Source organism: Triticum aestivum, chromosome 6B (assembly GCF_018294505.1).
Source record: "Triticum aestivum cultivar Chinese Spring chromosome 6B, IWGSC CS RefSeq v2.1, whole genome shotgun sequence".
Lineage (NCBI taxonomy): Eukaryota > Viridiplantae > Streptophyta > Magnoliopsida > Poales > Poaceae > Triticum > Triticum aestivum.
The window spans coordinates 54,295,765-54,314,056 of NC_057810.1; the positions used below are offsets into that span (position 1 = coordinate 54,295,765).

Consider the following 18,292-nt stretch of genomic DNA (forward strand, 5'->3'; position numbering starts at 1 on the left):
ATCATAATGAGCTCAATGTAACCAAGTGGTTGGTCATGGGATCGTGCATTATGGAATGAGTAAAATGACTTGCCGGTAACGAGATTGAACGAGGTATTGGGATACCGACGATCGAATCTCGGGCAAGTAACGTACCGATTGACAAAGGGAATTGTATACGGAATTACTTGAATCCTCGACATCGTGGTTCATCCGATGAGATCATCGTGTAACATGTGTGAGCCAACATGGGTATCTAGATCCCGTTGTTGGTTATTGGCTGGAGAGCTGTCTCGGTCATGTCTGCGTGATTCCCGAACACGTAGGGTCTACACACTTAAGGTTCGATGACGCTAGGGTTATAAGGAAGATATGTATGTGATTACCGAATGTTGTTCGGAGTCCCGGATGAGATCCCGGATGTCACGAGGAGTTCCAGAATGGTCCGGAGGTGAAGATTTATATATGGGAAGTTATCATACGTTCAGTGGAAAAGTTCGGGGGCATATCGGTATTGTACCGGGGCCATCGGAGGGGTTCCAGGGGTCCACCGGGAGGGGCCACCTCTCTCGGAGGACCTCATGGGCCGTGTGGGAAAGGGAACCAGCCCCTAGGTGGGCTGGGCGCACCCCCCTTGGGTCCATGCGCCTAGGGTTGGGGGGGAAACCCTAAAGGGGGTGCCCCCTTGCTTGGGGGGCAAGCCCCCTCCCCTTGCCCCCCCCTCTAGATCTCATCTAGAGGGGGCCGGCCCCCTTCCCCCTTCCCCTATAAATAGAGGGGCGAGGGGAGGGCTGCACACCACATCCAAGGCGCAGCCCCTCCCCTCCCAAACACCTCTCCTCCTACGATTAAGTGCGTGGCGAAGCCCTGTCGGAGTACGGCCACTCCATCACCACCACGTCGTCGTGCTGCTGTTGGAGCCCTCTTCCTCAACATCTCCTTCCCCTTGCTGGATCAAGAAGGAGGAGACGTCACCGCTCCATACGTGTGTTGAACGCGGAGGTGACGTCCGTTCGGCGCTAGGATCATCGGTGATTTGGATCACAACGAGTACAACTCCATCAACCCCGTTCTCTTGAACGCTTCCGCTCGTGATCTACAAGGGTATGTAGATGCACTCCTCTCTCTCGTTGCTAGATGACTCCATGGATTGATCTTGGTGATGCGTAGAAAAATTTTATTTTCTGCAACGATCCCTAACATGATCGGTAAGTACCATACAACTTTCTGGGGACATTTCTTCCCGGCCTTCTTGTATCGAGAAGCATTGCACTCCGGATAGCCTGTTTTTTCCGCGTGCTCCTTCCGATAAATTATGCAATCGTTGATGCATGCATGGTATCTAACATGTGGCAGATCAAGAGGGCACACGATCTTCTTGGCCTCATCAACACTAGTAGGACATAGATTACCCGCGGGAAGAACATCCTTTAGGTACTTGAGATGCTCATCGAGGCTAGTGTCGGTCCATTTGTTTTTAGCCTTCATCTTCAGGAGTTGGAGCATGAAACTCAAGTGGGTCACCTCAGGATTGCAACCATCGTACAATGGAGTGTTCGAGTCTACCACCAGTTACTCTAGCTTAGCCTCCTCTCTAGAAGCAGCTCTCTCAGTACTCGTCTCCTTGCGAAGCAATGCTTGAACATGAGGGTCCCGCACGATTGAACTTAGTACCGACGAACTCTGCTGCGTGGAGTCCATCTCGTTCTCTCCGCCGCCATGTCCGGCCCCTTCTCCGCCGCCATGTCCGGCCTCTTCCTCGCCGCCATTATCGATCATCTCTTCGTCTTGCCTCGTGTCATCATTGCCTGCCCCGTCGGCATCCTCAACATCATCATCCTCATCTTCAATTATCCACCAAGTATAGCCATCCATGAAACCAATCATGAGCAAGTGCGCTTCGACACAACCATCGTCATGGGGGTCGAGCCAAACTATTCCTTTACATTTTCGACACGGACATAAAACCTCTGTCCAGTTATTTTCCTTCATGTCCTGCACCGCTGACCGCAATCACCTGTCCACCATCGTTCCACTGATCATCGTCAACTATGCACGGTAATAATAAACAAATTGATTATAAAAATGCGTGCATGCATCAAAGTCATACAAAAATTTGGCATGACCTTCCTTAAAATAGGACATATATAGATCTAGAGTTTGCCCGGAATTCGCCAAAACGGAAATAAATCGACATTTCGACAAAACATAGGCAACTCAAAAGCACAATTTGGCATCAACTCATGCCACACACACAATTTCCATAAACATATCACACACACATAAACATTTTTCCATTTTGCAAAAGCATGAAATTTTAATCACCTCTATCTCGAGATCGAGCACACGGTGTAGATGATGTTGTAGGGAGATCAAAAATGCACAAAGCTCTTCTTGACAAAGATAGATCTAGTTAGGGGGCAAATAGGTCAGTTAACTAAATGCTACATCTAGCTAGCTACCTAATTTGGGAGGAGACAACTTCAACTAGTGGAGGGGGAAGGAAAAAGAGAAAGGAGATGCATTAATGGAGGTGGTGTAGTTAGGTAGGAGTAGTGAAGAGAGAGAAAGGTAGGTAGAAGAGGGAGAGTAATGGGGGAGAAGTATTGAGGAAGAAGAAGAGTGAGAGTGGGAGCATGTGGGAGGTAGGGGAAAGGGAAGAGAGGAGGGGGAGGGGGAGGGACGGGTGGGGAAAAGGTGGTGGGTTGGTGCGGATTAGCAGTAGCGCGGGACGTAAAACGCGCTGCTGCTAAAAGAGTAGCAGCAGCGCGCTTTCGGCAAGGGCGCTACTGCTAACCGGGACCAAAAGTGTGCCCAATTTGAAATTTAGCAGCAGCGACCTCAGAAAAAGCGCGCTACTACTACAGTTATAGCAGTAGGCGGCTCGTGGCACCGCGCTGCTGCTAAATGGAATTTGGTGGGAACTGTCGGTCGATATTTGTAGCAGCGCGGGTTACACCGAGCGCGCTACTACTAAAAACTTGTCGGTAGCGAGTTTTCCACACCCGCGCTACTACTAATTAGCAGCAGCGCTCCTTTTTGAGCCGCGCTGCTGCTAAGATTCTGTGTATAAGATTTTCCCTAGTAGTGCATCCTGAGCAACAGCACCATCAACATGAATTTTGACCACGCCCGGTGGAGGCGATGCAAGCAAGGTAGCTTGCTTACTCTCCATCTAGCGTGCGTTGGCGGCAAGGAAGGGGGCATTGGAAAGACTAGACCATACACATTAATTAGTACAAAAAAGAGGCATTCGGGAAGCGACTAGTCGGGACGCCGCCCTGGTACGTCAAACACCCCCATAATTTCACCCCACGCTCTACGTCTTTGATGAAATGCCCAAAACAGTTTTTGACTCTTTCGACCATTACGTCCAGGTCACCAATGGATTCGTCATGAAATAATGGCTATGGAAACGATTCACCGATGAAGGGACAGCTCGCACACATGATTTCGAGAAGCCCGGTGTTCAGGTCCGCCTTCTGGAACAAGAGGCAGACAACATTGCCAACTTTTTGGAGATGCATCGGCAACTGCCAGATCAACAGGTTCATATGCAACTTCTGGATGATCTTGTGGAGCATATGTGGGTCCACACTGGAAATCAGTAAACTTTGCCTCTAATTTATCAATTATGCACTATGAACAATATTTATGTTTGAACTACGTTTGGAACTTTGGATCATGTACTATTAAGTATAAACTATTTGTATTTGTGTGCAACAAAGCTATGTTTGTCAAAATGATCGACGTGCATGTGTTTGCATGGATTTGATGTTTTGAAAATAGGGACCGTGGTTGCAAATGCCAAGTTTTGATGCATGTCCGGTCATTGTCTGTGGGCGCATCCGGGTGTGTTCGCGAATGTATAGGGACTCGGATTAGCTACTTCCGGTTGTAGATACTCTAAGCTCATACAAATAGATATTTGAAACCTTCTCAGGTATTTTTGTCAATTACTATTATGTAGAGGGACTGGTAGATCATAACCAAAAGATATCAATCAAAGGCAATGATGCAACTGGTAGAAGTAGACAAAAGAAAGATCCACGATGCACAAGAGAGGCGGACCCCTTGCGTTTTGTCAGCGGTCCGGTGGCTCCCAGTTCTGGAAATCCGTCATTCAGTTGTTGCCTGTCCTACGCATTGGGACCTCCATCTCGGTGGGATCAAGGACTGACACCCTATTCTGGTTCGATAGGTGAGCTGGCGATTCGCCATTCGCGGTCCGCTTCCCAGACCTATTCTCCATTGCGATTGACCCTCGGGTCTCTGTCGAGACGGCCCTTATTGACTTAGGGCATCTCGTGTTCCGTCGCCCTTTTGGGCTCGCGGAAATAGCCTCTTGGGATGACCTCCTAGACATCATTGTGCTCCACGAGCCGGACCTTGAGTCGACGCGCGACCGCGTGTCCTGGCGGAGCCCTGGGCTGATTCTCCACGAAGTTCCTCTACCGCGCCATCGAAGCCACCCTCGTGCCAGCCCCCTTCAAGGTGATCTAGGCGATCCGTCTGCATCTGAAGATCCGAATCATCTTGTGGCAATGGATCCGTGGACGTATCCCGCCTGGCGTCGAGGTGTTAAAACGTAATGGCCCTGGGGACGGGCTTTGCCCTCTATGTGGGACTCCAGAGGATTCGAACCACATCTTCTTGTCATGTGTCTCGGCTCAGTTTCTTTAGAGTTGCGTGCGCGAGATGTTCGGTGGCAGTTGGTGCCACACCAACTCCCCGGACCTCTTCGTTGAAATTCAGGCCTCGCCCCTGCGTGTCGCCACATTAGGTGGCTGACCATAGGTGTTCTTTCCTGGACGCTCTGGACGGTTCAGAATAAGCTAGCCATCTAGCATATTCCCCTTCGACGGGCCACTGACGCGGTGTTCAAACTTTGTGGTTTCTTGCAGCTTTGGCGGCCTCTTAGCCGTCTTCAGGACTGGGATGCCATCAACATCATCATCTTCGAGCTTCGTGCGATGGCTCTCCGATTGGCGCCGCCGCTTCCACCGCCACCTCCTGAGCCTGTAGTGCCTTTTGGCACTCTGGTATCACCGGCTTTTTTGTTTCTTTGGGCTTGTTGAGCTGTGCCCTTAGCAGAACCCCCAGGTACTATTTGTTGTGAGACCTGTTTGTGTGTTTGTGATTTTGTATGTGGTACTTGGTGGCCCTTGGTGGTTTGCTTTATTTATAAAGCGGGGCGAAAGCCTTTTTCGGTAAGAGAGGCGGGAGAACATAGTAAATACTCCCTCTGTAAACTTTTATTTGAAGTTAGGTGAAAGCATGAAGTGAATGAAAAATCTTATGAGGAAGGGATAAGGAAGGATGTCCTAGAGGAAAGATGCAACACACACCCTGCCATGAAAGCATGGTGAGGAATAGCAAAGTAAACTGTCATACAGAGAATCTTGGAGTCCTCACTTGAAATTTAGTAACTGAGAAATGGTAGTAAAAAGGAAACATTTTTTTTTTTGACTGAGAAGTGTCGGGTATGCCTGCGATAGTAGTTCTTGTGGAAGACTAATTCTCCACGGATGAGGATTAAACAATCGATCTTATAAACTCAAGTATGCATACAACATAAATAATGAGTCCAACAACACGGTGGTCCCGTCTTATACACCGGTGACGAGAACACAATAAATACACGGTGGTTTTTCACCCAGCTTTAGACCCTCAGATGGGTAAACGCCCTACTTCCTGCTATGAACATAACAATGCGAGATTACAAGTTACAATTGTCAGATGAATCCGCCCCTCCCCCGCAAGTGTTCTCTGGCTTTATATAGGCAGACTAGATCGGCAAATAAGGAAATCTATCCTCCAAGTGCTTCCCGCCGACCGGTCTCGTGCAGTTACAACACACATAAATCTCGTAATAGCCTATCCGGTATATAGTGTGTCTATGTTCATCTCCTCCAAGTGTCTTCTTTGATGCTTCGTGGTGTGGGCCTGAAGGTCCATAGACGTTGTATCCATAAATCTAAGCAAGTCGACTCAGCCTGGTATAGCCCTCAGATTTTGTATTCATAATCACTGATACCTCTAGACACTATAGGACCTCCGATGAAAATTGGAATTTAGATGTGCATTTTCAAAGAATTAGGACTAAAATAGCACCTCTGAAATATGATTATGACCTCTAATGTGCTTTACTCAAATCTAAGCATATATATAAACAACAGAAACATAAATGTCAATACAAGTGAGCAAATAAAAATGAAAATGAAAATATTCATAACTTAAAAAATTTACGTATCATAGAAAAAATGTTCATGTATCTACCACAAATAAGAAATGTCCATGCACATTTACTAAAATGTTGACCCTACACATGCAAATGTTCCTATAGAGTCATGAACTATCCCATGCCATAGATAAACATACCTTTTACAGTAATACTTAGTGACATTTTCATACATTTTACAAAAATATCCATGACTACCAAATAAATGTTCTCACAAAATAAAAGTTCACATATTTGAAAAGAAGTGTTGACTGTAAAAAATATATTCATGTATTTACCATAAAGAAAGGGAAGAGTAGAAATGAAAATAGAGTATTTAAAGATAAGTAAATAATTTAAAATCAAAGAACAAATTTAAGAGGTTAAAGGGAGAAAGCTTAAGGAAAATAAAATACAAAATAAATATAAATATAAGTTTAAAATAACATAAAAGTGTGAAAAGGATATTGAAATATAAAACAAATAATAAAAACATAGAAAAAAACTTATAGCATAATAACAAAAAGGGTGGAGATAAAATGCACTCAACCTGTTGAGTTGGGCCCATCATAGGAAATGTGTACGTGGCAACTCCATATTCTTCGCAATAAGCAGGGAATAGAAAAACTTTATTTTTCCTAAATAATAGATTCATAGGTGCAGATACATTTCAATAAGAAAAATACATTTACAACCTACAAACAGTTTCACATATGTACCTAATAGCCAACTAAAGGAGAAAATTCTACCGTGCGACATTCATTCACCCCATCCATGAGCATGTTGAGAGGAGCAACACATCATGTCGCCGCACTGTATGTAAATTTTTAGGGACCGCGATAATGAAACACTCGATGTGAAGGACACATACTCATATATCATCATCTATACGTCCAACTCATCGAAGATTTAAAAAAAAAAACTGAGTCGTCAAAGAATTCAAATTCAAACATTAGCTAACTCGCCAAAGCATTAAGCATATCTGAAAAACGAAGAAGAAAAGTAGCATTTCAACTGAGTATATGCAAACTTTGTTTTAAATAAAAAAGTATAGATGCAAATTCTATTTGTAGATGTCTTTCCAAGCAGATACTTCACATATGCAGGCACTTAAAGTAGAAATTTGCCCTTGGAAAAATACACGGGAGCTCCTGGGTGCTCCAACTCCTCCCACCCCTACCCCCCTGTATGAATATTAAAATAAAAATACCAGGAAAATTTTAAGAAAAAACTAGGTTTTGGGGATATCAATGTTGGGTGCCCAATCTACTCACGTGTGATGTTTATCGTGAAAAAATACCAGGAAACGTACCCGTCGCGAAGAAATACAGTCTGACATACGATCCATCCAAACAGTTTTTATCTATACACAAGAACTTTTTTTGTGTTTTTACTGAGAATATATTTCCTAACCTTTTTTCACGAACTTCACATGGGAGCAGATTGGGCACCCGGGATATCTCAAAATTTTATTTTTTTGGTTTGTTTTTCAGTTAATACCCATATCAGGGGTGGAGCACCTAAGTGCTCCAAATCCCCTCCCTTTGCCTTTACTACTACTGGACAACAAGTGATTAAGCATATATACTCAATGCTCTTTATTTTCTGTTATTTTTTGAGTGAGCCTTTTCCTTGTTCATTTGATTGGTGATTCAACTACCGTCGTTGTCGACGCTAAAGGGCAACAAGCGAAATTGAATACCTGCCTCCTCCGACCAAAGCGGTTTACTGCCCCTCGCCAGAGCAGTCGCCAGTCTGTCTCGTCTCCTATGGTCAAGGATCATAGAGGCACGGTGGATCCCAGTCCTTGCCGGCAGGAGGGCCCCTTTTAAAGTGTATTTTAGTTTTGTTCGGGTTTGTGCCATGCTCAGGAAGACGAGGCGGCAGCGGCTTCTTGAAGATGGAATAACGTTCTCCCCGCCTAGCCCCTGCCCCGATGGTTCTTCTAGTGTCATCGGAGGGCATGTGGAGGTTCATCTCTGTTGGATCTCGTCGGATCCGGTCAGTGTTTGTCTTCGGTGAATCCGGTCTTCGTTCATTACGCTTGTGTGTCTGCAGGTGGGATTATTCCGATCTACGCTTCTCTTCATCTGCAGCGGTTGTTGTTCTTGTGCGCTGGTCCTATGGGGTCTTAGCAGGATAACTTATTGACTGTCTACTATAACAATGATTGTCCGGTTCCGATGAGGGAGGGGCGATGGCAGCGGCACGCCTTTGGATCGCTCCAGTGTTTGTAGTCGTCCCTAGGTGGTCTACGGTTTTACTTCTGGTGTTCTTCGTACTACCTTGATAATGACTAGATCGGAAGTTTTCTAGAAAAAAGCATATATACACAAAAATTCACTGGTATGTGTCACCCATATAAACAACATTGTATGGAAGCTGCATTCGGTTTTGTTTCTACATCAGCACAGGCAGCTTCAAAAAGGTTTTGTCTGGGGAAAATAAAGATGAGTGGCGTGCACTTGTCTAACCCGTTTATGATCCAATGTTATTTCCCCACTTGGCTGAGAAAACGAATACCACACAGGACACTCCAACTTAAAAGTATGGCCATTTGATTTGCTAGATAAAATACTGAAATATTGGTATATAAGAGGAGCCAACCAGACACCAGTCACCACCACAGCACTTCTCTTGTCATAGCTTGTACGAGGAAGAAGGAGAGCGATGGAGGGGGCCAAAAGAGCGGCCGCCGCTGCCGCCCTGTGCATGCTCATCCTCCTCACGCTGGCAAAGCCATCCCATCAGCAGCTCTCCGACGCCGTCTGCGAGTGCTACCGGCAGTGCTACTCCGGGTGCAAGGACATCACCTGGCCGCGGGTCTGCAAGGTCGAGTGCGCCGGCGGCTGTGGCGGTGCTTACGGCTACGACAAGGTTGGCTCCTGCATCATCGCCTGCAGCATGGACCCCGTCTGCGGCCTGTCAATGGCCCCCCTCAGTAAGACGACACTGCGTTTGCTCCTTTTGTGGATGAGTTCTCATGCATGGACACTGATGGAACATTGTTCTGTTGATGCAAAGGAAAGAAGGAGCATCTCTTCTCTTGTTCTGATGAGACTTGTGCTTGCGTTGTTGTTTTGTAGATCCAGCTGACGTTGTGGCTTGTAACAGTGAGTGCAAAAAGAGGTGGGGTGGCCATGGACACGCCAACTAACAAAGATTTGAAGAGCTTGTGCATCTTTAAATAAGTCATGAAGATTTGAAGAGCCGATCCATCATGGGATGGTATGATGTCAAGCACTTGGGATTGCTGCACCAATCAATAAAATGTGTTTCACCTCGGTGCACCACTTATAAGAATGTTTGTGCATCTTAATTAGAAGTCAAAGTAAATTAGCTTATTGATGCATATGGAAAATCCTTGCTAGTTTTGATTTGGCTTTGATCGCAAGAACAAAACTAGCAGCTTTCTTTTCCGCGGAATAAGTGACACATTTCATTTCTTAAGAGGAATTCAAACGTTAATCAGCAAACTGTCCATGCTTTATGTTAATCTCAATGAACACAAAACAAATCAACATTCATCATTAGTAGAATTCTCCCCACAGAATTTCATCAAGAACAAACACAGAAAATGTCCTCCTTTTCCAAAAAAAACACAGAAAATGTGACATAAGCAGAGAAATCCCACCAGATGGAAATGATCAAATAATCAAACCGCTTTCCAGTTGTCATGGAAGCTAGTATTCGATTTGATTGGAACACTGGGTCATTCCTATCAGTGCTAGTAGTACTTCCACCGTTTACCATCACAAGAGGTCGAGCAATCTTGTGCCACAAGGAGGCTAATTTTTCAAGTGTGCACGGGTGGAAGCAGATTCTCTCCTTTTCTAGGCAAATTTCCATTTCGTCCGAAACAAATTTAAGTGCTACAGGTTTTTTTTTTGCTAGGATTAAATATACTTCAGTTCAGTTGTGCCGGCAGGAGGCTCATTTTTTCAGAGAGCACGCAATTTAGATGATTTGTCACAAGGGTTTGTGTAACATATGCCGGGATTTCAGATGTCGTTTCTTTATGTAACATCTGAACGGTGAATAGAAGAATTTTTATGGCATGAAGTATTCCATTTTTATGGATGCAGCTGCCACTTGCTCTGGTATGTCATCCCATACATAAACTGCAGCTAGTGTACCAGAACTGCAATCTGTTTTCTTTCTATATATATCAACACAGGCAGCTCCATAACTCAGAATTTCAGCAGCATGTGCCTTGTCTTACCAGTTTAAGATCCAAGGTTATTTTCAGGAGCACCACTGGGGGCTAGTAAGTGACAGCAGGCAAAGTCCCATTTCTTTCAGAAAAAGAGTACCATGGAAAATTTTGTTGTGGAGCGCCCATGGTGATGCCAAGTAACCTTAGAGCTAAGAGCGGGTCGATCATGGCATCATAATCATATGATGTCAAGCGGCTGTGATTGCTACACTAATCAATAAAATGTGTTTCTCTTCGGTGCACCGCTTGTAATAAAGACGGTTATCGATGCATGTCGCATATCCCTGCTCAGTTTGATTTGGCTTTGATTTTACCTTCTTCTGTCCAGATAGCAAGAGCTATATTGTTTATCTTCTTTTTGCGAGGAATAAGTGACATAAAGGCTTAAATCGAACATTAGCAAAAACTAATCAAAGGCTCAAAAGCCTAGCGTAAATCTCAAAAAGAAAAAGCAAACTAATAGAAAATTTTCAGTGGGAACCAGATAAACATTCACCAAGAACAAACAAACAAAATGGGACATACTCCCTCCGTATTAAAACATAAGACGTTTTTGTAGGCTAGTTTAGCCTTCAAAAAGGTCTTATATTTAGGTATAGAGGTAGTATGTAGAAATCTGCCACAGAATACTCCCAACCTCATACAACATCAAACAGTGAGCACAATCAAAACAGTGAATATATAAACATATACATAATGCAAGCAAGCAAGATCATAACCGAAGCAAGTGCACAGGCCACTTCTGCACCTCAGCCACCGGAACGTAACTCTACCTGCAGGGCAGTTATGGAATCAGCAAAAGCAATTTGTTCAAGACATTCATGAAAAGCTGTTAAAAGTTATATCTGGAGATTTTGTATGGCTCAAACAATAAATATTAGCTAAAACATCTTGAAATTCATGCCAAAAGCTCCAACGTGAATTCTAAATTTAAAAAAAACCTCCAACATGGTTTCAATAGAAAAAACTCCGATGTGAAATCACCTCAGAATTATCATAGAAAACCAACATTAGAAACAGAGAACAACATGTAATTTGAGGCACACTTTCAACTTCTATCATTTCGCAGTTTTGGGAAATATCTGGTTCCAATACAGGCTAAAAGATCAATGGGCATATGATTCATGGAGTAGGAAAGAATAAACATTTTTGGTTTCTAGCTCATCAGATACCTTAGAAAGCATAAATCCATGTATACAGTATTTTTTACTGGTGTGTGTCAACCCGTATAAACGGAGTTATATGGAAACTGATTCTGTGTTCTGTTGACATCAGCACAGGCAGCTTCACAAAGGCTTGTGTGGGGGAAAAAGGATGAGCATGCAGCATCATATATTCCGTTGGAACTATAATAAAAATTATAGTTCCTGGCACGAACTATATATTCCATTGGAATTACATTGGGAAGCTTGTAACTTGCCATGCTAAAGAACTTTGATTGACCTCCCTGCATGCAGCTGTATAGTTAAACAGAGGTGATTAAACAGCTTGCACGCTGGTATGCCATCCCATATATAAACAACGTTGTATTAGAAGTTCAGAACTGCATTCTGTTTTCTTTCTATATCAACACGCGCGGTTTTAAGGTGAGCAGAATGTGCCTTGTCTAACCAGTTTAAGATCCATGCTTATTTTCAGGTGCAGCACTACCACTAGGCCGGGGACTAATATAAGTGACTGTATATATGCAAAGTCCCATTTCTGTCAGAAAAGGAGTACCATGGCAAAATTGGCTACAAGACACTCCAAATACTATTGGCTCCTTTACAAATTATCTGATTTGATTTGCAGGAAAATAGTGAAATACTATTGGCTCCTTTACAAATTATCTGGGTCAAATGTCGATATTGCCCTTGGAACTCCAATATATAAGGACCCTCACTCTAGCTGAATGGCAGAGCCACCGGCCCACCACTCACCACAGGAGTAGTTCACTTATCCAGTACGATTGTGAGGCCAGGAGATGGAGGCCAAGAAGAAAGCGGCCGCCGTTGCTGCCATGTGCTTGCTCCTCCTCCTCATGCTGCCAAAGCCATCCCACCAGAAGACATCCAAGCAGGGGCCGCTGTCCGACGTCGACTGCGAGTGCTATCGGCAGTGCTACCCCGGGTGCAAGGACAGCACCCCGCCGTGGCTCTGCAAGGTCAAGTGCGCCACTGGCTGCCCCTTGAGCGGCCCCGGCCACACCTTCAATGGGATACTCGTCTGCTTCGACGCCTGCAACTCGGACTCCATCTGTGACCTGCCGGCGCCATTGGCCAGTAAGACACGAGAACCACCTTGTCCGACTTACATTCATAGAATATGTGTTCATTTCACAGAGGGAAACGGAATCGTCTGTTCTGATGATCTTGGCCCTTTCTGCAGATGCTGAGGTTTGTAAGCATTGGTGCTTGGGCGCCAACTAACCTTGAAGAGCCAAGGGCCGGTCGGTCATGGGATCACAAATTCACAATCAGTCCATAAAATGGCTCTGATTTCTGCACCAGTCAATAAAATGTGTTTCTCTTTGTGCATCACTTGTGAGAGAATTTGTTAATCTTAAAATAAAGTGTGACAAATCCCTGTTTGTTTGACTCGGCTATGATTTTTCCTTCCTCTGTTCAGATGACAAGGGCAAACTGTTTTATCTTCTTTTTGCGAGGAATAAGTGACATAAGAGCTTAACATGTAAAAGAATCTCAACGAAATCAAAATAATTCTAAATTCATCAGTGAGAACAATATAAATATTCACCAAGAACAAACACACAGAATGGGAAGGTAGAAATCTCACGCGGAATACTGCCCACTTAGTACAGCACGGAACACAAAGAAAACGGTGAAAATATGAACACATACAGAAATGCAAGCAAGCAACATCAATTGAAAGGTACGAACTAACGGAAGCAAGCAAACAAACCACTTCTGCATCTCGCCACCAGATGTAACTCTGCAGGGGCGGAGCTGCATCTGCATCTACCCTGTTGCACCATTGCTAGTTTAGCCTGATGCACTCATTGTACATGCTTGATCCAAGTGCTAAACTATCAGTAGAAACCAACTTGACCCTGTTGCCGGTGCAACAGGGTAGCTCACTCTGGATACCTGCAGGGTAATCAAAGTGTCAGTCAAATCAATTTGTACAAGGCATTCATGGAAAATTGTTGAATTTAAATCTGAAGATTTTGTATGACTCAGACAGTAAACACTAGCTAAACCATCTTGGAAATTGTGTGAAAAGCTCTGGTGTGATTTCTCAAAAAAAAATAAAAAAATCAGACATGATCTCTGAAAAAACACACGATTTGTTGAAAAAGCAAATCCAAGGTGAAATCACCTCGGAATTATTAGAGAAAACCAACATTAGAAACAGATAACAACACGTAATTTGAGGCACACCATTAACTTCTACATAGCATAAAAACAATGGGGCTGTGCATCATCTTATTAACAGATATACTTCCTTTAGTCCAAACCAGATGTCATTTTTTACTCTACATAGCATAAAAACAATATGTTGACCACGAAAGTGCCTTTATGCTCCCGAGCTCATTTGAGCTCGGTGAACAGTAAAATCGAAAAAAATTCAAAAAAATCCAAATTTTTTTTGGGAGAAACATTGACAAAAGTTCTAAGTGCTTGCAAAAATTCATCATGAAATCACATTCCTGTAAGGCGTGGCAAAAAAAAACAAATTCAGGCTCCAAAATGCTTTTGAAAGTAGCATTTTCAGAGTACCAATTTTGTTTTTTTTTTGCCACGCCTTCTAGAAATGTGATTTCACGACGAATTTTTGCAAGCACTTAAAACTTTTGTCAATGTTTCTCCCAAAAAAAATTGGAATTTTTTTGAAAATTTTTCGATTTTTTTTCGATTTTACTGTTCACCCGAGCTCAAATGAGCTCGGGTGCAGAAACTCCACGTCCATGTTGACCACTACTTCTAAATACAAGTACTATGTTCGTAAAAGGTGCAATTTGTGATGAAAGTTGTATTAATGGTGAAATTAGTCATACCATTTTGATCATGTGTTTAATATGAAATGCTATAAGTCTATCATGACCAAACTTAAGAAATTAAACTGCCACAAAGCAAAGCTACATACAGTTTGGATCAGACAATGGCCAACAACATATGCAAGTTAGACCCACAACGAGAGATGTGCTAGGAAAATATGTAAGCAAACTGCGTAACACTAGATATATAGTCATATGTGTAGTGTAGTTACATTTCAGTAAGAAAATACAACTTACAGTTACTTTTACCGTGTGAAATTCATTCACCACAATTACTATATCTATTCATATGTTACATTTCAGAGGGGCGGCGGGATATTAACATCTTACAGGCAATTTCACATATCCACCAGACAAATCAAAAGAGAAGATTGCACGGTGCGAGATTCATTCACGACATTACTGACCATATCGACTGGAGCAACACTACATGTCCTTGTATCTTGCATAGATTTGTACGACAACGATACTCACACACGCCACACTGAAGCCCACACACCCGCTTATACAACATCTGTATGTTTAACTAATCATCTGTATGATATCTGAACGAAGATGGCCAACTGTCCCTGTACTATATCGTAGCAAGCTACTGAATAGATGCAAATTTTGTTAAAAGGAAAAGAGAATTATGCAAATTCAGTTTATAGGAGATATTCACATCTCTAGGCATTTAAAATAGCAATCTGCCCCTTACTACTACTAAACAGCAAGTGATACTTAAACACATGTATAACAATTTCCAGTGGTACGTGTCATCCCATATAATTGTGAAAACTGCATTCGGTTTTCTTTCTACAACAGCACAGGCAGCTTCAAAATGGCTTGTCTGGTTTTTTTTTTCTTGCGTGGACTATTCCATTGTAATTACATTCAGAAGCTTGTAAGCTGGCAATGAACTCTGATTGATCTCCCTGCATGCAGCTGTATAGAATCATATAAACAGGAACTTTGCAGCCTTATATAAACAGCATTGTATAGAACTGCATCCAGTTTTCTTTCTATATCAACACAGGCAGCTTCACAGCTCATAAGGTGAACAGCATGTGGTTGTCTAACCAGCCATGGTTATTTTCAGGTGCACCACTAGGGACAAGTGACAGACTGACAGTACATAAAGCCCCATCTTGTTCAGGAAATGGATACTATGGCAAAATTGGCTACTTGACATTCCAACTTAAAATTACAGTAATTCGAATTGCTGGAAAATTGTTAAATACTATTATCGGCTCCATTACGATTTACGAATTATCTGGGTGAAATGTCAATATTGCCCTCAGAACTCCAATATATAAGAGCCCACACTCTGGTTGAATGACAGGGCCACCACTCACCACAGGAGTTCTCTTCTCTTCTCTTCTACAGTACGACTGTGAGTGTGAGGCCAAGGAGATGGAGGGGAAGAATAGAGCAGCCGCCATTGCTGCCCTGTGCATGCTCCTTCTCCTCGCGCAGCCAAAGCCATCCCATCAGCAGCCCTCTGGAGTCAACTGCATGTGCTACCAGCACTGCTACCCTGGGTGCAAGGATAGGATCTCGCCGTTGTTCTGCAAGGTCAAGTGTGCTGGTCGCTGCCCCGACGCCATTGATGGCCTTGCCTCCTGCTTGATCGCCTGCGACATGGACTCCATCTGTGACCAGCCAGGGCCGTCAGTCGGTAAGACACTAACAACCTGCCTTATATTGATAGAATATTCGATAGAATATGTGTTTTCATCACACAAACTGTATGGATGCGTTTGCACTGTTTATGTATGAATTATCATGTACAGTGGTAGAATATTTTCTTTTGTGGGGGATATATTGATAGAATGTGTTCTTTTCACTAAGGGAAAAGGAGCCGTCTGTTCTGATGATCTTGGACTATTTTGCAGATGTTGAGGTTTGCAGGAATGTCTGCCACGATATGTGGGTGGCGGGTGGCGCCAACTAACCTTGAAGGGCTGCGAGCAGGTCGGTCATGGGATCATAAACATATGATGTCGAACAGCTGTGGTTGCTGCATCAGTCAATAAAATGTGTTTCGCTTTGGTGCATCACTTGTGTGAAAATTTGTCAATCTTCAGATTATCAATGCATGTGCAAACCCTGCTTATTTTGATTCATCTACAATATTAATTTCCTCTGTCCAGATGGCATGAGCAAACTATTTATCTTCTTTTTAAGAGGAAATAAGCGACATATAAGGTTAACACGTAAAAATTACAAACATTAGCAAACTCATTCAAGCCTTGCCTAAATGTTAACGAAAGAAAAATAATTCGAAATTCATCAGTGAGAACCAGATAAACATTCACCAAGAACAAATGCAGAAAATGGGGCCTAAATATAAACCTGACGCAGAATCAAAGAAAACACTGAAAAGACGAAGCAAGATCAATGGAAGGTACAGAGTACTAACTAACAGAAGCAAGCGAACAAGCGACTTCTGCATCTTGAACACCAGAACGTAATTCTAGATACCTGCAGGAAAATCATGGAATCAGTCACACCAATCTGTAAAAGGCATTCGTGGAAAGCTGTTAAAGTCATATCTGTAGATTTGTATCGCTCAAACAGTAAAGATTAGCTAAACCATCTTGAAAATTGTGCCAAAAGCTCCGACGTGAAATCAGCACAGAATTATAGGTAATAGGTAATTTGAGGCACACTTTTAATGTGGCAGTTTTTGGCAACATCTGGTGCCACTAGAGGCTAAACGATCAATAGGCATATAATGCGTTCATGGAGTTGGAAAGCAGAAAAATCTGGTTTCTAGCTCACCGGCAATACCTTTTAGAAATACACAAGATAGCAAGTTGCTACCAAGTCGAATTTAATACAATTCATATAAGTAGAAGAATCAAGTACAGGATCAAAAACAATACTTTGACCACTACTTCCTTCGGTCCAAAACAGATGTCAGTTTTGCCCTACACAGCATCAAAAACAATACTTTGACCACTACTTCCAATGGTATGTAATACTATTTCCGTAAAAAGTATAATTCATGAAGAAAGCAATATTAACGGTGAATCAAAGTCCAATTTGATCATGTGTTAAATATTTAATGCTAAAAACCTACATACCAAAATTTGAGAAATTAGATTGTCACAAAGAAAGCTACATACAGTTTGGATTAAACAATAACCAATGCCATATGCTAGAAATGAGACTTAAGTTAAGAAAATATGAAGAAAACTGCCTAACACTAGATATATTCATTTGTAGTTACATTTCAGTAAAAAAGAAATAGAACTTATTAGCAATTTCTCGTATCTACCAGACCAATCAAAAGAGAAGATTCCACTGCGAGATTCATCCACCCCATTCCCGAGCATATCGAGAGGAGCAACACAACATGTCCCGTAGCATACATAGTTTCTTAACGACGACAATATAGTCACACACCCAACACGCTGAAGCACACATGCCCGTGTATACATTGTATGTTTAACTCATCAAAGAATTCAAATTCAAACATTAGCCAACTGAGAAAAGCCTTCAACATATTTCAAAAAAGAAATAAACTATCACAGTGGCATTAATATTGCTACTGAACATATGCAAATTTTGTTGAAGAAAAAGAGAATTGTGCACATTCAGTTCATAGGGGATGTCTTTCCAGGCAGACAATTCACATTTCCAGGCACTTAAAATAGCAATCTCTCCCTCACTACTACTAAAGAGCATTGTATGAAAATGCTCTTATATTATGGGACGGAGGGAGTAGGTCTACATCAGCACAATTAATCTAGAGGCTGAATTTGGTTTTCTGTCTACATCAAAACAATCTCCACCTGAGAGAGAGTTCACATTTTCAGGCACCTAAAATAGCAATCTCTCCCTCACTACATCACTACTACTAATTGAGTCGGCAATTGTATGAAAACTGCTACTC

The 18,292-nt window shown here is 42.8% G+C and overlaps 2 protein-coding genes across 2 annotated transcripts; both read left to right on the plus strand.

Annotated features, from left to right (window-relative positions):
- Nucleotides 1-12,330: 12,330 nt before the first annotated feature.
- On the plus strand, nucleotides 12,331-12,976 carry LOC123133437 (uncharacterized). Its single transcript, XM_044552925.1, has 2 exons — nucleotides 12,331-12,676; nucleotides 12,783-12,976. Exons 1-2 carry the CDS (start codon nucleotides 12,379-12,381, stop codon nucleotides 12,821-12,823), a joined length of 339 nt encoding a protein of 112 aa, XP_044408860.1. The 5' UTR covers nucleotides 12,331-12,378; the 3' UTR covers nucleotides 12,824-12,976.
- A 2,574-nt stretch (nucleotides 12,977-15,550) lies between these two features.
- LOC123133438 (uncharacterized) lies at nucleotides 15,551-16,517 on the plus strand. The gene is made up of 2 exons (XM_044552926.1): nucleotides 15,551-16,069; nucleotides 16,287-16,517. The coding sequence occupies exons 1-2, from the start codon at nucleotides 15,727-15,729 to the stop codon at nucleotides 16,343-16,345; spliced, it is 402 nt and encodes a 133-aa protein (XP_044408861.1). The 5' UTR covers nucleotides 15,551-15,726; the 3' UTR covers nucleotides 16,346-16,517.
- The last annotated feature ends 1,775 nt before the right edge of the window (nucleotides 16,518-18,292 follow it).